Raw genomic sequence first — 20389 nt, 5'->3', positions numbered from 1 at the left:
CATCTCCTTTGGTAAGGATGGACTCCTCTGCGTGACAGGGTCACAACGAAAACCAAACTCCGATGAGACATCTAAGAAACTGAGATCTGGGGGATCTCAAACGGGCCAAAGCAAAGATCCATCTGGTGGACGGTCTGCACTCCCCTCCTAATCTCGGCATACAATGACTGATCCCCTCCTGTAACAAGCATTTCCAGGGATGCTCTCGTGGAGTAAGTCCTCTGAGAATCAATTTTCCCAACAGGACTTTCTGCATCTCAGGATCCAGAATCCCTAAACCACCCTCTTGCTTGAGGTCTAATGATAGAATCCCAAGAAACACTAGCCCTCGTATCTCTAGTGCCATGAGGTCTTGCCCAAAGAAAGTTACGAATGAGCCTTCGTAACTTTATTGTGCAAGCTCGGGAGAAACACCAACAGGAAGCGACATACCAAGCCATTGCAAGCAAGACTTGATTCACCACCAATGCTCTACCAGCAAGAGAGAATCGCGCAGCGCTCCAGAAGGCCATTTTCTTCCTGATGGAAGTAATGACCGGTATGAAATGCTGCTTCGGCGAAACATCTAAATCAACCTGGAAACCCAGATATCTGGTGGTACATCCCCTCTCAATCCAAGAGAATCCCCACCGATGCCCCCAAGTCAAAGTCGAGTCTGGATGCGTGAGAAATCCAAGTGACTTGTTCAAGTTGATCTTGGCACCTGCCGCAAGACAAAAGGTGTCCAAGGCAACTCGAACAGTCTCAAAAGTCTCCTCACTATTCTCTACATATAAGGACGTGTCATCAGCATACTCCGCATCAAGTAAATCCTCCTCTACTCCCGGTGGTAGTCTCAATCCACGAATGCCCGTAGCTCTATCCCTCAAGAAGTAAGGCGTAGCCTCACCAAATAGGATGAAAAGATAGGGTGCCAGGGGACATCCCTGTCTCACAGTTCTCTCCAAGAAAAAGGCATCTCCCAGTCTGCCTCAAATCACTAATCTGCTAGAGGCGGATCTATACAAGGCTGAGATGTGTGCTATCCACTCCTGTGGAAAACCAAGCCTCAACAAAGTGCCCTCCAAAAAAGACCAATCTACTCTGTCATAGGCCTTTTTGAAATCGAGCAATATAATGGCCTAAGGCTGTCTCTCATGCTGTGCCCATTTTGCAGCCTCAAAGAAGGTGAAGATGTTGTCCAAAATACTGTGATCCTGGACAAAGCCAGTCTGCGTATCATGAATGATCTCTGGCAACCATGGTCTCAATCTGGCGCTTATCATCTTTGCCAACTCCTTATAGGCGGTTGACAACAGAGTGATAGGCCTCCACTGTCTCAACTCTAGCTTATCTCTCCCTTTCGGGATGAGATAGACTAAGCCAGCAGACAAGCTCTCAGGCATCCTGCCAACACTGAAGATCCTCTGAAAGGTTAGCAACAAAGGCTTCTTTACCTCCTTCCAAAAGGTAATAAAGAAAGCCTTAGACAAGCCATCCTATCCTGGGCATTTCTGCCCGCCTTGAGAGTGAAAAGCAGATGCAAGCTCTGTCTCTGTGAAAGGTGCCATCAAGGCGATCCGCATCTCAGCTGAAACAATGCTAGGCATGCAAGACCAAACCATCTGTCTAACTCTCATCACCTTCTCCGTACAAGTCTCTGCTGAGAATAAAGATGCATAAAAGTCACAGGCAATGCACATAATATCCTCAGGATCCGATCTCACCTCCCCAGAGGGATCTCTCAAAACTCTAATATGTTCTCCTCCTTTCCTCTGGCCGTGAGTTCGGAAGAACTCTTTATTCATTCTGTCGCCCCTTCGGGGCCCAGAAAGCAGCCGAAGAATTGTAACATGCAGCAGAAGTCTTCGTATTGGAGGATCTCGTCACACAAATGCTCACACCGTCTTCTGTATCCTGAGTTTCGCGAGTTTAGCAATCCACTCCACTTTAATACTTCAAACTTTAGAGAGATATGAGAGAGAGAGAGATGAGAACTGTACACCGTATGGGGTCTCGAATTACCCACTGAAGGGCCCCTTATCCCATTACCGAGATAGTATTTGTGTTATTATCTTTGAAGAGACTGATGGTGTGACTGACGATAAGCCAAACGCAAGACCTCTGAACTCATGGGCCACGAGTTAGTTGAGAATCCATGGTTTCAAGATTCCTTTTAAGCTGTTTGAGGGTTCGCCAGCCCTCTGGGACCTTCTTGTCCAAAACAAAGTTCTTAGTCAAGAACTACACAAAGTATTCAAGAGACATCAGCTTTTCTTAAACCAGTAAAATAATTTTTTTTGATGCAGTAGATCTTTCAATAAGAAGAGCACAAAAAGTACAACCAAAACGGCCTTTTCCTTCCTTTCTGATTGTGACGTGTCAACAAACCTTCCCAAGTATGTGCTTTTATGAGTCGCAAAACGTTTTGCTGGTAACTTACTGGCAGAGAGAGACATAAACTATAGGAGGCAGAGGGGATGGATGTTATTTTCCACATACACAGTGGTACATGTTCTTTGAGTTTGCTACCAGTGATTCAGGAGGATTTACACAGTAGAGATGAGACGTGGTCCATTCTGAGCAACATAGTGGGATTGCATATCTGGAAGGCGAGACGCTCTCAGGTTATCGGAGGAGAGACACCTTCCAGGATGCATGGTCTTGTGGACATTTGGAGTGATACAGTTCATGTGTTGAGGGGTGCTTGGGATCAGATGCAAGGCTCTCTAGGGCTGTAGAGACTTGAGAGTAGGAGACTTCAGTTCTTGAGGACCGAAGGTAGAAATGAGGTTTTCTTTTCTGTCTTGGATGGTTCCACGCGACATTGAGTTTTTGTACCCCAGGTTTTGGTTGCATCAGCACTGTGGTAGCTTATTAAGCTGTAACAGTTATGGAAGCATTTGTATCATGTGCATTTTGGAATATCTTTAGCCCTGTAAAACAAAGCTGCAAAACCTTACCTATCAGATTGTGATGTGTTATGAAAGCCTTGAAATCTTACCTATCAGATTGTGATGTGTTATTTTTGTGTATATGCTTTTTACGAGGAGCGAAACCTTATCCTTGGACTAAGACTCCATAGAATTGCATGTAATGTTCTAGCTTTATTGCATTGTGCTGAGCTTTAAGTACCTACTTTTGTGAGTTTATGGCCTCATCTTTGGAGTCAAGAAACTACACACACCTCGTAACGTTAAGACATGGACATCATTGCACTACCCCTGGAAGGTGGTGTTTCAACACCCACGCTAGCTAGGCTTGTTGGATATATCCAACATAGTTAATGAAGCTGTCGATTTGGTTTAGTGTTTTTTCCCAAAAACTTTCCTTTGTGTGCTTTTCATGTGAGATGGAGGATACGTTTATTTTCTCATTTATGTTCACTTGTTTATTTTTATTCTTTTTTCTCACTCCTCTTCATTATGATTATTCATAGGCTCACAGACTGTATGATGGTATCTTTTTTGTTTTCAAAAAGAGATCATTCTATTAAAAACACCCTAGGGGCATAGACCCCAAGGCAAGATACAAAATGATGGGATTGCAATAGAGGTGTGTAACCAAAAGGTATCACCTAAAAAGGGGTGGGCGGGAAAGGCAATCCCAGGCTCATAGCTCTTACGGGATTGCCTTGATTACAAGGCTAAGTTTTAAATTTGAGCCTAGAAGATCTCCTAAGCTCCTGTGGAGCTTTCTTACAAGCTTCAGCTAGGGAAGGGAAATGCCTCGCATAAGCCGAGTCAATCCCCTCTGAGCTGCTACTAATGGAAAAATCTGAACTCCAACTCTGCATCTCTGTCTCAGGGTCTGGGGATGCGATGGGTGAGCAGAAGAAGAAGGGATGTCGGGAAGAGTAGCTTTGCATCTATAGACAAACTTGGAGGCCTCTATCCTCTAAGCCTGTCTTTGTCTCGTCTTTGCCTCACTTCTTCTCGCTCTCTAGGATCATTGACTTCCAGGACTAGCGTTGCTTGGGCCTCTTCCTACTTGAGCTCCACAGACACAAGGACACCTTCTTGAGAGAGCCTCGGCCCCAGCCACCCCACCCCCTCCCTCGCCAGCCCACCATAACCAGTTTCTTCTGGAAAAAGGAGGTGGAGGACACCGACATTGTGGATGTTGTGGACCCTCCATGAGCTGCTCTGGCCTACCTCGCCCGAGAGGAATTACCTTGGACCGAACCTCTGCACTCTAGCGTGCCCAACCCCCCCCCCCCCCCCCCCCCCCCCCCCGTCGGCCACGATCACCTCATCAACTCCAGATCCAGGACATGCTCCACCGCCATCGAGCTACCTTTCCATGTGACATAGCTGAGGGAGACCTCTCGGCTATACTCATTAGTCCCATGCTTGATATTTTGGAGAGTGGTATACCATCTACTCGGAGCTGATGTTGCTCTCATGTTTCTATGTTCTTAGTATTCCATGATGAGTTTCCATGGGCAGTTTTGTATCACCCCAATGAGATAGCTATGTTTATGTTTTCTTTCTGTTTTATTTTCCATTCCATGATGAGATATGCCATGGACATTATTGTATCACTTTGGTTTCATAGGCCCATGGGTCTTTAGTAGACGCTTAATATATCTTTCTTTCTTTCTGCATCTGAACTTTGTTTGACTGCCTGTCCTGCTTGCTGTGCCTAGTGCTCTATTGCCTGTTGCCTCTGGTCTGGAGTTACCGTGTTGGGTACTCTCTGCAGAAACATGGCCTTTCCTGCCACAAACAAAGCAGTGGCCAAGAAGACCAATATAGAACACTCACTATGAATTGTCGAGAGAGAAATAAACTGAGGAGGGCTCTTCACCAAGGATGGGTAGAGGACCATCCTAAGGGAGATAGTGCGGTCTGCATCATCCATCCCCAACCACATCGCATACATCTCCCTATCTCTTCTACATGCGGAGCAAACTCTAGGAGAAGCCCTGGAAACCTGACAGTCACTACGAGTCCACCATCCAGGTCAGTGGCGTCCATGCCGTGTGTCCATTTGGCGAGAAGAATCCAATGGCAAAGTGAAAGTCCATAGGGCTCCGTGCTAGAACCTCACTAGCCTGACTTGCACTTTGGAGTACCCTCCCTTTTGGGGGAGACATTCATGATCTTGAATGTGCAAACTAGAAGCAAAGCCTGTGTGTTGTTCTTCACTAGTCTGCACGAGCATAAGCTTCCAACCACTTTCCAAACTGAAGGGTAAGACTCGAGGCTCATTACCGATCCGTGAATGGTGTGTAGAGTGTTTGGAGAGAGCCGAATGCCGAGTGCCGAGATGGAGGGGGAGGGTCGGAGGGCTACATTGGGGTCTGGAAGAGTTCCTCTGGGAGGAACGCCAATCTCGGCGGCATTGGGATTCTCCAAGACCAGAACAATATTCTCCATGGTGAGGAACCTGTAGAAGCCAAGAATGGGTGGTGGAGATGGAAGGACGGGCTGCACCAGGGGGAGTTGGACTTAGAACAAAAAGGGGGTTGGGGGGGATGGGTTGAAAATGCGACAGAGGGGGGGAGGGGGGGACTGAAGCGCGAACAAGAAAAGGGAAAGGGGGCGGGCTGAGGGCGCGACGGTGAGGAGGAAGGGGCGGGCTGAGGGTCATGTGCTGGGTTCTCGGCCTCGTCTAGCCTGGGGACCTTTGGCGGCAGGCCCAGCACGTAGCTTTGGAGACTGGCAGGCCTTTTGCAGTCTCCCAGAGGAGATACAGGTGGAGATGCTGAGTCACTTCAGAGGGGGGTTGATTATGAGGGATGACATTCAGGAGGCACTCATAGAGCAGTGGTTTACGCCTCTCGAGCTAGTGGCCCCACGGTGGATGGGAGCCTTTACACAGTTGGAGATCCTGATTGCTGTCAGAGCTTGCATTGAGGATGGCAGTTGCCTCTACTATGAGATTCAGGATGAGGGCAGACTTCAGAGAGTGGAGGTGGAGTCGCCTTTGGTTGCAGAGTGCACCTTTCAGAGGATACGGGTAGTGGCCGCCGCTTCTCGGAAGTGGCATATTGGCCCAGACCCTGCAGATGTGCTCCCGGATTGGCGCATATGGGCATATGCAGCGCGCCCCTTGGCCCGGCTACAGTGGGACCCTGGTGAGTACGAGTGGCATGATCCTTATGCAGCCCTTGAGGCCACAGAGATCACCTTTTTCCAATATACTGTTCCGCTGGGGCGGCATATTTTGACGGCGAGGAGGATGGTCTCTCCAGCTGCAGCGGCTACAGGGACTTTCACAGGAGTTCTTGGAGGATTTTTCGGCCCGGCTCTGGGCTAGTCGACAGGCCCGCAGAATCTCGCCTTTCCAGTGGCTGGTCGCCCACCACAGGGGATCAGCAGTTGGCACTTGGCTTGTCTACAGCGGTCTTCCGGCGGCTTGCGTCCGATGCGGCCACCCTATGGAGACACAGAGACATTGCCTTTGGGATTGCCCTCAGGCGCAGCAGATTTGGCTACGGATGTTGCGTATTCTGGCCCCTCTCTCTCCAGAGGGTTTGTATACGTGGGGTGCCGCTGCTTGGTCAACTGCGTCAGGGCCTGCTATGGGCTATGAGACGGAGCAGGACAACCAGGCCATCAGATTCATTAGGGGCCAGCCTCGCCTTGTTCCTTCACCGGATTTCTCGTCCGCCAGCTGGACACAGGAGAGGGATCTACGATGGGAGCTCCTCAGCAACCTCACCATCTGGTTCACCTGGAGGGCCCGATGTTTCAGGGCCTTTGAGGGGAGATTGGAGCCACCAGCAGAGACTGTATGGGGGATTTGGCAGGAGTTGATCCACACCCTGCGAGGACAGTATGACCGCATCCGGGGTGACTCGGATGAGGCGTTCTTGCGACGCCAGGCCTTCCACACCACCTGGTGCAGCGGCCCCTTCTATACCCTATACGCGGGGTCCCCCCGTTGGCATTACAGGCCACCTGTTTGGCTTTTCCGCCCTCCTATTGTATGATTTAGCCCCTTAGTTCTTTGTACTGATGCTTGTACTTTTCAGCACCTAGGGAGAGTCTCCCGAGCTGCCTTGCTTTGTCCACTGCTCTGTTTTTCTTGCGAGCAGGAGAGGATCTTTTGTAGCCCTATGGGCGTCTTTATAGAACTAATGAAAGGATCTTTTCTCGAAAAAAAAAGGGGGCGGGCTGAGGGGCTGAAAACGCGACAGAGGGGAGGGAGGGGGGGCTGCAACGCTAACAGGAAAAGGGAAGGGGGGCGGGCTGAGAGCACGACGGGGAGTAGGAAGGGGCGGGTTGAGGGCGCGAAGGCGAGGAAGAGGCAGGCTGAGGGAGCGAGGGTGAGGAAAGGGGGACTGTACAGGGTTTATCATACACAGTAGCTCGCGCACGGGATGACCCTTGTTATTCAGGAGTATACCTTATAATGGTATCTCTATACGCCTCATAAGAATAAAGGTTTTTGAATATCTTGAAAGATTGTATGGGCATGCCCCCTATATGGGGGGAGGCTCTCTTGATGGTAGTTCTCACTAGGGAGGGCTGGAATGTAAGAATTACAGATTGCGGAAGATAAAAGCTTAATAGACAAGAGATTACATAGAGAATATAGAGAATTAGAACTCGCGCTCGCTGAAGCTCTCGCCTCCCCCCTTGCTCGCGCCTTCGTCCCGCTTGCTCGCGCCGTCGCCCCCCCCCCCCCCCCCCCCCTGTCGTGCCCACCTCCCTTTCGCACCCGTCTGCCCCCCCTTTCGCGCCCGCCTGCCCCCCCTTGCGCACCCGTCTGCCCCCCCGCCCCCTTGCGCACCCGTCTGCCCCTCCTTTCGGCCCCATCTGCGTCCCGCCCCCTGCCCGCCTGCCCCCCCTCTCGCGTCCGCCTGCCCCCCGCGCCCGCCTGCCCCTTTCGCGCCCGTCTGCCCCTTCGCACCCGTCTGCCCGCCTCCCCCCCTTTCGCGCCCGCCTGCTCCTGCCCCCCCTTCGCGTCCGCCTGCCCGCCTGCCCTCGCCCTTTCCCCGCCCCCCCCTTCCCGCCCCTCCCGCCCCCCCCTCGCGCCCTTCCGCTCTCGCTCCCCCTCGCCTCCCCCTCCTCTGTCATCCGCCCCTCCCCCCCTCGCTTTCGGTCTTTCCCTCCCCGCTCCGCGCTTCCCCCCGTCCCGCTTCGCCCTCGACTTAGCTTCAGACTCTGATGGAGGCCCCTCCCGCCCCACCTCAGAGGGACTCTTTCGTAGCCCCCTCGCCCGCCCTTGAGGATAACCCCCATCAGGCTTTCTTTTTCACCAGAAGAGGAAGCGAGCCTCGCCGCGGAGGTGGAATGCCTCCAAGCACATTCCACCATCTGCCGTATAGTTGGCACCCGCCCCAGCAGAGGGGAGATCTGGCATCTTCTCCAGGCCCGCCTTCTTGCAGATGTGGGCAAGATCCCGGACGTTCAGTTACTGGGCCGCGGCCATTACCAGATTGAATTTGAGACAGCCCAGAGCGTGGCCCAGGTCCTAGCCATGAGTCCCCTTGACATCAGGGGCGCTCGAGCCTTCTTCAGACATTGGCCACATGGTTTCGACCCAGCAGCAGCCGAACAGGGAGAGCGCCTATTCCATGTCACAGTTTGCTTTCCTGGACTTCGCCCGAGTACCTTCCGCTCCTCTCCAGGATAGGATCATTGGTGGGCTCGGTGCTTGAGACTGGCCCCATTGCAGCTTCAGTGGTGGCTAGAGCAGCGGGCCTGCCTTCGGTTAGAGTTTTGGTTCCTGACATCTCCTCCCTTCCGAAGGTCATTCAGTTACCTAGGATGGGGGGGGGGGGGGGGGGGGATGGATCGATCAGAGAGTGGAGTTTTCGGGGCTCTCGAACCAGTGTTTTATATGCAGGCAGGTCCGCCACTTGGCCAAAGCCTGCCCTCGCAGGAGACCCCGACCTTCACCGTAGCAGCAGACCTCCGATGGCCCGTCCACAGATGTGGCTTGGCAAGCAGCCTGCTCAGCCCGCAGAGACCTCTGATTGGCAGCCTGGACAAGGGTGCCGTAGAGGGAGACAGCCACAGCAGCATGCCCCGAGATCGACGCAGCAACAGACACAGCCTTAGCATCATTGGGTTCCAGTGCGGAACAGCTTCGCTCCCCTCCAGGAGGAGACCCCAGCACAGACTAAGGATTAGGAGATGCCAGCGCCTCCCCCCTTCACCTCCACCTCCACCCCCCCTCCCCCGTCCCCCCCTCCCACCTCGCTTCCACCCTCGCCTCCTCCCGCTCCCGCATTTTCAGCGTCTCCTTCCCCACCCCCTTCTCCCCCCCCTCCTCCCCCTCCGCTCGCCTCAGCTCCCCGGGAGGCACTAGCAGGGCCGTGGCGCTCACCTGTAGTCCCGGCGGGCACTGAGCACCGACCTTGCTCGTGTACCGCAGAGGAGACCTACCATGCCGTTTCGTGCTTCACGGATATCCTCTATCTGCAGTCGGCTGAGTAGTCTCGACACTAGACAGCGCTCGGAGGCTTTCGACTACTCCTTTACACGTCTATTTGGAGCGGAGGGCCCCCATGAGCCAGCACCTATCAGAGTTCATGTGGTGATACTATATGCATGTGCGGTGCATTATCTTTGTACCTACCGCACATGGCTTGTAGCGTCACGGTGCGCCATTGGAACCATAACCTTCCAGCCCCCGTCCATTCCTTTCGTGGTTATTTAATGGCAACTTTCCAGAAAAGGCATGCATGGATGCTATATCAAGCGAGGCCTCTTTTTAGCCTGTATTCAACACTTCGCCCTAGCTTTCTTGCAGAGTTTACACCCCTTGTATTACATGTCACGTGCACACTCTGCTTTGGTGCCACGTAGACATTCTTATTTATTTCAACCGCTTGAAGAGCAAAGTTCGTGGAAGAATATGGCCAGTTTGGAGCCTCTTTTGGAGCCCTACAAGTGCCAAAAGGTGCCCACGACATGGACCAATAGTTGAGACAGGTTTTGGACACAATATGAAGACTTTTAATGACTTTTTATGGTCTGCAAATTTATGGCCGAGATTAAACACACCCATAATTTGCGAACCACAAAGTGGCTGCCAGCTTTCTCCAGAATCGTCTCATGCTATCTGGCCACACTCAGCCACCATCCGGTGTCAAAACCGAGACCTACCAGGCAACTGTGCTACTCATAAATGCCTTCTCCTCATAAAGGGGGGCTTACAAAGTTGAGCTAGCCAGTACCTTCATAGTTACCTGAAGAGGGTGGAGCATTGAGAACCAACATGGAATGGGTGGATTTGGGGTGAAAAGAGTAAGGTGTAAACATTCGAAAAATTCTTCTAGATGCTCTGGGTGCCTTCTTGAGTGGATTCTGTTTAAATGTAAAATACAGTCTTGCTTTGAGATAATTCAGTCTGTTTCTTCTCTTGCAGTCTAAACTAGGCCGCAGGTTTTGTGAGATGTTTCAAATATTATGCTCTTCTTGATTTGAACTTGACGTTTTTTCTTTTGGATGGAAAATGTTTCTTAGTCCCAAAGAAAGGATGGCATGCAGACTCGAGGCCATGGTGAGCATGACAAAGAAGAAAAAACAAGCAGTCTGGATCCTGCTGCAGATGATAGAGGGGGCGTTGATAACAGAAACCCTGCTGTAGATACAATCAGAGGCTCATCTTTGCCTGTCACATCTACTTTGATTGGGCACCCTGTTGCAAATATAAGCAGAGACTCATCTTTGCTCGTAGAGCCTACTTTGGATGTAGAAAATTTTGACATACACTCACATCAGAGAAATTCATGGACCAGAAATGGATCATTTCCAACACCTCCATGGCTAAAAATATTGAATGTATCCAGAAAAGGGGCGCAGCAAAAGTTTTCTCATCTTCGTGCACTTAACGAGAGTCTTGACAAGGATAGCACTCAACAGGCAGAGAACTCAGAAAATTACCATATCAATTCTTTTGAATTCAAGATTGCAAAGGATGAGAAAATAGAATACATAGGAGAGTGTCTCAAAAAGGGACACGCCAATTCTTGCGATTGCAAGGTCGTAAAGGATGAGGAAATAGAATGCATAGGCGAGTGTCCCAAAGAGAGACATGTCAGTGCAGAGACCGGTAATATGGCTACTTGGTGTTTACAGGAGGAGTCAAATTCAGAAATATTGAGGGCTCAGAAGCTGGCAGAGGTTTTACATACACATGTTGCAGAGACCTGTAATACGAGTACTTTGTGTTCACAACCGGAGTCGATTCCAGAAGTGCTCAAAGCTCAGGAGTCGGCGGATGTTTCTCATACACAGCACGATATCAATCATGCTGCTTTGGATCCAACAGGTTAGCTTGTTACTTTTTTGAATTTAGCTGACTTTACATCACCCTAGCAAGGGCACAAACGTGCACACTCACACATACATTTTCACACACCCATACATTATAGTCACAAGGGAATGCAGTTCCCAGCTCTTGGAATGGGGGAATGTTGTTCCCGTTCCCCTTCCAAAATGGCCCCAAGGAACATGTAAGGATGTAAGTGAACTATGTATCATGTAGAACACATTTATGCATCACCATGATCTCTAATGAGATAGTTTGAGGTTCTTTCCTTATTGTGTCTCTTTCCAAAGCATTTGCTCATATATGAAGTGGCTTTATAAACACATCTATATGATGATGTGGCGTTCCCATTTCCATTCCAAACAGTCGCCCGCTCCCTGTTCCCTTGTGTCTATGCCATACACACATAAACTGTTCTTTTTTGTGAACACCCCCCCCCCCCCCCACACACACAGGTCACATACACCCATATACACATCACCACACATACATACACACCCTTACACACACATAACCAAACCCTAGCAAGGCATGAATGTGCATTCTCACACATATATTCACACACACACACACCCATATAGACACTCACACATACTTTCACACACACCCAGGCACACATAAACAGCCATATGCACACACACACTGCACAGTCTTGGTTCCTTGTTTTTTTGAAGCTTCAACCCAGTTAACTTAAAGTGCATCATAGATATCTTCTTGTTGTTGAGTTTAAGTTATGGCTTTGTTGTCTAGGCATCAAACAAAGAAAAGGTACTGCAGGAAAAGGTTTGAAAAAAAGAAAGTGGGTGTTCGTGTCGCAAGAATGTTGTGAGAGAACTTCTGAACCTGCGACTGCAGCTCAAACCAAACGACCAAGGACAGAGTCTACAACACACACAGCTAATAACCTGCAAAGTACTTTCGAGGCAGCTGAGAGATTGGACATTGCTAGGATGTCTGCTTTTAAATTAACCCGGAGGAGGGATGGTGGCCCCAATCCTATGTTTTCCAGATTGCAAAAGCTTAAACAAGGGGGCACAGGAGCAAGTGTTTCACAAAATAATAATCAAGTAAGAAGAGAAATGAACACAAGGCTGACTAATCATGCTGAAAATTTTCCAAAGACGTATGTTTTGGATATAAGTGGTTTGGGTGTTTAATTTGCCAGTGGCTTGACTATATACTTGAACTGCCCAATAGAGGGGGATCAAATCTGTTATCTTTGAAGAATAAAAGATATTTCAATGCTCTTCTGAACCTTGAAAATTACTTAGTCAATATATTGAATGCAGCAGGAAAGTTCAGTTTTTAATTCAAGTCAATGTGGGGAAGCACTATCGGATTCATTGACAGGTAGAGTGTCTTCTTTCTTAAACACAGTAAAATGCTTTTTTTATCCTGCAAAGTTTTATGGAGGTTTTGTGTAATTCATTTCCTGTCTATCCTTTTTTCAGTGAATCCTGAAACACAAATGAAGAGATGAGAGATGTTAACTTACGTCTCTTTTGTTACTGGACAGAACCAGTGCTATCACAGAGATCACAACAATCCTCTTTGCTTATCTATCCTGAGAGAAGCACGCCCCCTCCCCCTCCTCCTTTCCTGTTTCTTTTATAAATTTTCTCCTCTTTTACCCCACAAATGCAAAATGTAAGTGCGCATGTGTACTTGGACCATAGGTGCCGTTACAAGCTCTTGGAACGGGGGAATGTGTTCCATAGAGATGGCCGTTCCCGACCCCATTCCAAAATAGCCCCAAGGAGCGTGTAAGGAATTAAGTGAACTGTGTATCATCATGTAGAATCCGTTCTAAACAGTCGCCCATTCCCCAAAACATTTCCGTTTCCTTGTTGTGACTATGGCTTGGACTAGAGTTCATGTCTTCTACTCTTTAATAGCCATTTTAACTTCTGCAACACCAGGAGGGAGAGAATAAATATATAAGTGAGAGGGAGACTAACATGTAAATGCAATAAATTAGCTACATGCCTTGATTGACTTGGTAAAGAACAAGTATGCTCAGTCAAGTGCCAGCTTAAACAACTCTTTTGTACTAGTAGCAAAGAATTATAGAACGGCAATCAATACTTGTACCATAAGGATTGTAAAGATGAGGTAAGTTAAAATGTGTAAGTTTAACTTGCGTTATATTGCAGCTACACGTACATCGCAAGCACTCAGCATACCAGATGGAGCAGAAGAAACTCAAGGCAAGTTTTCAATATCCCAGTATAAGACATTTTCTGTGTAGTAGCATCCATGGTTGTCACGGTACGAAAATACGATACCGTACAGGAATTTTTGGTACGATATGAAATTTTCGGATACCGTATGAAAAAATATGGTTTTTATTTTTTACACTTACAACCTATGGAGCTTCAAGCTTGAATGTGAGGGAAGGTTGGGGAGGAGTCTACAGTGCTTGAGGAACCAGAACATGGATATGTGTCTTTCCCGGTTGGATCTCCCGATTGTCTCCAAAAAAGAACCTAGATGGGTAATGCAATACCAAAGGTCTCCCAATGTAGCGTTTATGACCAAGGGACCGTCCTTGCACAAATACAAGGAGTGCATCTAGGGTGATAAGTTTAGGGACTCCTCTCTAGATCAAAATGGCCATGTCCAAATCTTCTCCCTCGTACATAACTTGAGAATCTAATTGTCTAGCCTACCTATACCAGGGATCCCCAAGTGATGTAGCAAGATTCTCTCATCCTACCAATCAAGTGTACACTACCAGTCTACCTCGCCAGATTTTTTAGGTCTCTCAACAACCCCATATGGAATACTGAGTGGACACAAAAGTTGCGAAGCATTGCGAGCATTTGGGATCTTCGTAAAGTAGGGTTTCTATATTTTTTTTTTAGCATTTGGAATTTTTTTTTTCGAGGAAAATTTTTTTTGGAAAAGAAAAAAAAAAAGGGGAAAAAGCTCGTACCGTACGATATCGTGCGGTATCGTACCGTACGGTACGAACCCATTCGTACCGGTACGAGAAACAACTATGGTAGCATCCATGTGTTTTTCTGTACACATGACAAAAAAACATACACGCGTAGTAGCATACATGTGTTTCTGTGTGCGTAGCACCCCAGTCTACACATACTGTAGGGGCTCCAGTGGTGAAGTAGTCAATATTGTCTGAAAGGCTCTTGCTGAACTCAATATTTGAATTCTTATTCTTACTTGGTTTTGTGCAGATCGAACCCCAGCACAAGGGTCTCCCAAGTTACCTCCTGAGTTGTTTGAGGAGCCATCTGGTGAGAACCGTCGACGATTAGATTTTACTTTGCAAACATTTCAGCTGCTGGTTTGACAAACTCACACGTTTTAAGGCTTCAGATAAAATTGTGGGTTGGAGAGTTATGGGATGTATAAAGTTATGGATCGGAAAGATTACCGCAGTTCATGTAGTAGCCCATGGCTTCAATCTTCTCTTCACAAACAAAAGCATTTCACCACCCTGGAATGGTCATTGTTTAGGAATGTATAACATTCTGTGAGTTAACCAACGTGCAATATACATTGTATAGTGGGGTCGAATATATAGGTCTCCTTTGTAGTGTTTATACATATGGGGTGTGAGGATACATGTATATATGCATTTGTTCCCGTCTTAAAGAGATATACAGTGGAGGTTTCAAAACTCGAAAAGGGGGTATTAATGTAGGGGCTTGAATGCACGTGGTGTAGAGACCTTTTTAAGAGTCACCAGGCAGGTCTGCCACTTCAAAGTAATTAAGTCTTGCTGGCACATGGATAGCTGCCTTAACAGGTGTTTCTTGTCTGTCTGTTTTTGCCGTTTTTCCACACAATTTAGTACCCTTACTGTGCAGGCCCTAGGTCTATAGTGGTGTAAATGCAAATCTATCTCCATCTTTGATATAGTTCTCTAACATTGGCATGTGTTGGGTCTTTTTTGCAATTCTTCCCTTACTACAACCATACACCACACACCACACACCTAAGGTGCCAAGGTTTAAACTCAGAACCCAAGATTTGTAGTTAAAATAACCCACTAGGGAAAGAGAAAATTGACGATTTGTGCTGGGACTGTAATGATATTTTGGGAGTTTTTACGTTCAATTGACATATTTTTCTTTGTTAAATTTTGTCTGATGTGTTTTTCTTATCACCGACTAGTCTGAGTTGTTAACTTTTGTCCAACTGTGTGCTGATCCAGTCTCATCACCAGAGTCGCCTAGACTACCTCCAGGATTCTGGAAGCCATGCGGTGAGAGCCTTGGATTATACTATGAATTAACAAAGATTCATACAGGAATAATGTGGTGAATTCAGACAATGAGGGATAAGTAGCCCTCAATCCCTTCAAAGTTTGGTGATTGCACTTTTCCTATTGATTTGTTTGTTACTGCCATATTAAGGTGGCTATGTTTGCAAATATTTGCATACAAACATGCCATTTGATCAATGCATTGAACATGTTTTCAGGTAGATGTGCATCGCAAGAGCCTGCTTTGGATGGTAGAGATGAAGATACTAGAGGTCAGTCATCACCTAACAACACAGTTATTTTTGTAAGTTATCAAGGATTAAGTGACATGAGAGGTCTGCATCATCAATTTATTGACATGTTTTTTATCTGTTTGATCATTTCACTTTGTAAACATGCTCAATTTATGTTTGTAATAGAACACTTGTTTTTAATACATGCATATTATTCATCTAAGCATTTGACTCTTAGCAGTGTTCCGGTGACAAGTATTCGGACTCGTTTTAATCAGCCAATCGTGCTGTATCCTATCTCTCTGCCTGGTTATTAATAGATGAAAACTGCTTTATTGACGTTTTCTGTTCTCTATTGGTCTATTTTTGCAGATACAATTTCATCAGACGAGTCCCCCAGGTTACCTCCAGGATTTTCAGAGCTATATGGTAAGAACCTTGTAGCAAACTGGCCAATGAGGTGATAGCTCAAGTGGTGAAGGTGTTTGCCTAGGACCAAGAGGTCCTGGGTTCAAAACCCCCCTTGGTGCTTCCTTGGTGGCAAATAAGCGCCTACGAACGGGTGAAAATTGGTAACTATGGGAGGGGTGAAAATTGGTAACTATGGGAGGATCTTGGGCCAAAGGCCAGTTGAAAAAAAAAAAAAAAACCTTGTAGCAAACTGGTAGCTGTTTCCGATTGGATTAATAATGTCTCATGAATGCTTGCTATTTTTCGTTGGCTTGTTTGTGCAGATCCATTTTCTTTTCAAGAGTCCACTACAATGCCTCCAGGGTTTTGGGAGCTGCCTGGTGAGAATTTTGTTCTACATCGTAACCTGACATTCCCACATAAACAAACATGCTTAAAATTGCCAATTCCATTGGGTAGCCTGCCACTTTTACTAGAGAGGGAATGTTCCTTGAAGTCCAATCTTTTTCTGTGTAGATTCTGCACCAACACATGACAATCCAGGCTTCGACGCTTGCAATTTTGAAGGTAAGAATAGATTTGGTTTTATTTCATCGAGCAGTGTTCATATCATTTTTAGGGCAATAATGTGTGCTAACTGAGCCCATAAGAGCTGCAGAAAGAATGTCATCACGATTGTCCCCTGATGTGCCTCCTGGATTTTGGAAGTCTCCAGGTAGTGCTCATAACTTAAAACTTTCTTGCCATGTTTCTTAGGCTTGACAAATTGCTTGTTGTTTGCTTGCTATCCGCAGACAGGGCAGCAGGCCTCAACTTTCCTTCAGGTTTGTAAACTTGTGTCTTGAAACTTTGCGTATGGTGGAATTTTATCTTGAAAAAATAAACCAGTAGGTTGGTTTTACCAATGAATTTAATGGTGCTTACTGTAGCAAAATGCACGGTCCGGAAAACAACTAGCTTATGGGTGACTAGCAGTCCTGAAGTTTCAGCAAAAGCTCGTCAAGAAGGAAAGGAGTGCTTTGGAAACTATTCCAAGAGCAAAGGTACGCCGCCAAAGCAGGTCTTCATAGCAAACATTCCAAGCGGTTATGAAGGAGCTGAGCAAAAATTATACAGCCTTGTTAGAGAAATTTTAGGAGGCTTTAAATCTGTGCCCATAAGTGCAACACTTCCACGCAAGATACAGGTCACACAAGATCATGCCTTCGTTGAGTTCTGTTGTGAGGCAATGGCAGGCATTTTTATGGATGCTTATCATGCAAATGCATCGGTCTTGCGGATTGATGGGGAGCAACTCCTTGCTGCGAGGAGCTTGCATCTGATGAAGATGGACATTCAGTTGAGGCGTGCTGTTACTGACAGGCTTAGGGGTCAGGCGCTAGATCCCCACAATGTATTCTACCTTGGAAATGTTCCGCCCGAGTGGCAGAATGAGAAAAAGTTGTTATCTCACATCTCCACTCTGTTGGAGCGGGAGAGCACCTTGACCTCCAAAACACTTTCTGTCTACACCATTCCTGACTTCTCTGATGTGTATGTCCACATTTCATCCAGCTTTCTTGCTGAGACATTCTTCCTTAGGTGCCTTAGTGAGAGGGAGCATCTGGAGGAAATTAGTGCCTCTCTTTTTGTCTGTAGAAATTTGACATATTTGCCTAGAGCAGCACAAGTGAGCCTTGGCTCATAGATTGAGCCAGAAATTTGTATAGAATACGGCTCCTGTGTACAAAATCTGTGCCAAAGTTTTGATGGGACAACCTGACTTATGTAATGGCTGGTAAGTGTAAGAAGAGAAAATATGATGTCACGAATTGCTTAAACAATGAAATCAAACCAAATGGATAAGCCATTGTCTCAGTTTGAAATCATCCTCTACACATTCTCAGTTTGAGATCATACTCTACACACATTAAGTATTGCTCAAAGTAGTCACTAAGAGTTCATGCTTTGGAACAATATGCGAAGGTTTATCTGTGCAAAGTTTTGCAGAGAATGCATCACCAGCTCACATTAATATGTGAGCTTGTGATCAAGCGCTTAGCTCACATATACTTGTAAACTTGTGTGGTCATGAAGAGTTCTCGGTATGGGACAGCTCGCAAAAGTACACTTGCAAAGTTGGCCAGATATTGCATCATAAACTCACAAGAATATGATTATAAGCTTATGTCTGTAGCACTCATAAGCTGAACTGATTATTTGCACGCAAGTGACTTTTATGTAACAGTTGTGTCACAATCACTTATCTGCTTTAAATCACACACGTGTTCATGTTAGGTATATCAATGTTATGCTTCCTAGTGGTTATGATGGTATGCAAAATCCTCCCACTCACTTCAGTCTCTGACATAAATTGAATACTTGACTTTTTTAGTAGTTTGTCTCTGACACTGGTTCGGCTATTGATAGGAAAAACATTTGGACTTATATTCTCCCTCTAAATCTTCCCATTCTAGTTGGAGACTTCAGCATGGTTGAAGATATTAGTGAAAGTTCCTCAATGCAGGACAAACTCTTTATGATGCTGAAAAGAAAACATTCAATCATCTTTAGAAAAGCTTGGCTTGATTGATTATGTATCCCCAAAGTCATTCTAGATTCTTTCTCCTTCACCTTTTCACTCTTTTCTCTATCATTCAATCTGAACAAAGTTTGCTCTGCCTAGTTCCATGCTGATCCTGACAGTTGGAACTTTCATCTCCAACCTGACATCTATCCAACTTAAAGTTGGAAACTGCACTACTAGAGACTCTCAAAAAATTCTGATTTCAGCCAAAAAAACAATCCCAAACCATTATAGCCCACACCCAAAAGAAAAACCTTGAGATACTAACCTCCCTTGAGAAAAGTCTCCTTTGAAATTTTTTAGCTGACAAGCTCCTACAAGTTAAAAGAGAGATTATAAGACATGAAGAAATACAATTTGAAACTTTGCATAAAAAACTCGTGGGTTGGTAGGTCAGGCAGACCTAACAAAGGGTTCTTCCAAATATTGAAGAAAAAGATGGAGAAATATACTTCATCCCTTTGTTCATCAAAGAAGATGCAACTCCCTCCCCCCTCCCTTGAAGATAACATCATTTACGTTGAGGAGACATGCTAATATATCTTCTCTTCACCTGCCTCCAACATTGACCTCACTTCAAAGAAAACAGGTCTGGACCGAAAACTACGATTCCAGAGGAACACGCAATCGAACTACCCACTTAGAGGCCCAAATCTCCTCCTCTTATCTAAATATACCCCCGATACACACCCACATGCACGTTTGAACACTCACACACGCCTATGCGGATCGCACACACTCGTGTCTCTTCTCAGTTATTTAGATTCTCTCCTGTTTGTTCAAACAAGTTTACTTTTATTACTCAAGTTTGCCAACTCATCAATTCGCTTGTGCAAAAGGATTATTGCTTTAAAAAGATATTACGCAGAGTTACCTGATTTTTGAATCGAAGCAGATATATCTTTGGGATTTCTTCTTTTGGAATGTTTAAGATTATAAGTAATAAGTTTCACAAAAATGGGCAGCTTAAAAGACCATTTTTTGTTTAGATCATTTTAGCTCTTAGTTGTTATTTATCGTTGCTTCTAGTCTTGCTTAATCATTGCTTTAATAGAGTAGTGATTTGTTTTTGCTAGTCTAGTTGTAAGTGCTAGCCTTCATCATGGTTGAGTCTGTCCTTCATCTTCGGAGAAGTGATAGAAACTCACCTCGTTGGTCTCTATATAAAAATTGTGTCCTCTTGGTTAGGACAAAATTTTGTATATGTAAACGTGTCCCTACTCTAGGGCGCTAATGATGTGAGTAGGGATGTCGTAGCACCTAGTCCATGCTATGCATGATGAAGTTGATGATCTTATACTTCATGATTGGACAATCTTTGAGGTAAAGTTTACATTTTTTGTATTCTTGTCTTTACTTGTTTTGTTATAGTGAATTAGTTATTTAAAGTTTGTTTTTGCTAATTAGTTATTAAAAATTTATTTAGCTTGTTTGTTAGAAATTCTTTTATTGTGGTTCAATAAAGAATTTGTTTTTGTGTGATTTAGTTATGTATTTGTCTATTTTTGTAAGTTATTATTACTATTTTTTTTCTCGAGTGTCTATTAAGCTTTTTTTTTTAATTTTTATTTTTGTTATCAGCAACTCATCTCATCAAATACAACATCCTTGCTTATCCTAAATTCTTGTGTAGCAAGATTATAACATCTATATTCCTCTTGCTCACTCAAGGGAATACCCAATAAACACACATTTTTCTGCTTTTGGATCCAACTTAGTACGCAACTCATATGG

The 20389-nt window shown here is 45.9% G+C and overlaps 1 protein-coding gene across 3 annotated transcripts in view; it reads left to right on the top strand.

Annotated features, from left to right (window-relative positions):
* The window catches only part of LOC147621904 (Nucleolar histone methyltransferase-related protein), a 100246-nt gene extending 82319 nt beyond the window's left edge, over positions 1-17927 (top strand). For 2 of the 3 annotated variants that reach the window (XM_086822923.1, XM_086822922.1), the window contains exons 4-16: positions 10407-11214; positions 11965-12281; positions 12504-12564; positions 13368-13421; positions 14412-14471; positions 15395-15445; positions 15664-15717; positions 16051-16107; positions 16413-16469; positions 16606-16656; positions 16748-16804; positions 16884-16913; positions 17019-17927. In XM_086822923.1, the coding sequence (XP_086679049.1) occupies positions 10407-11214; positions 11965-12281; positions 12504-12564; positions 13368-13421; positions 14412-14471; positions 15395-15445; positions 15664-15717; positions 16051-16107; positions 16413-16469; positions 16606-16656; positions 16748-16804; positions 16884-16913; positions 17019-17776 (2415 nt within the window). In that variant the 3' untranslated portion in view covers positions 17777-17927. The remainder of the gene's footprint in view (positions 1-10406; positions 11215-11964; positions 12282-12503; positions 12565-13367; positions 13422-14411; positions 14472-15394; positions 15446-15663; positions 15718-16050; positions 16108-16412; positions 16470-16605; positions 16657-16747; positions 16805-16883; positions 16914-17018) is intronic. The other variant, XM_086822924.1, reaches the window with a different exon arrangement.
* Positions 17928-20389: the final 2462 nt, after the last annotated feature.

The sequence above is a fragment of the Cibotium barometz genome, chromosome 29 (assembly GCF_041138505.1).
Source record: "Cibotium barometz isolate CiBa-2024 chromosome 29, ASM4113850v1, whole genome shotgun sequence".
Classification (NCBI taxonomy): Eukaryota; Viridiplantae; Streptophyta; class Polypodiopsida; order Cyatheales; family Cibotiaceae; genus Cibotium; species Cibotium barometz.
Note: the sequence above shows the minus strand (reverse complement) of the source record. Positions and strands in the feature narration are given on the sequence as shown.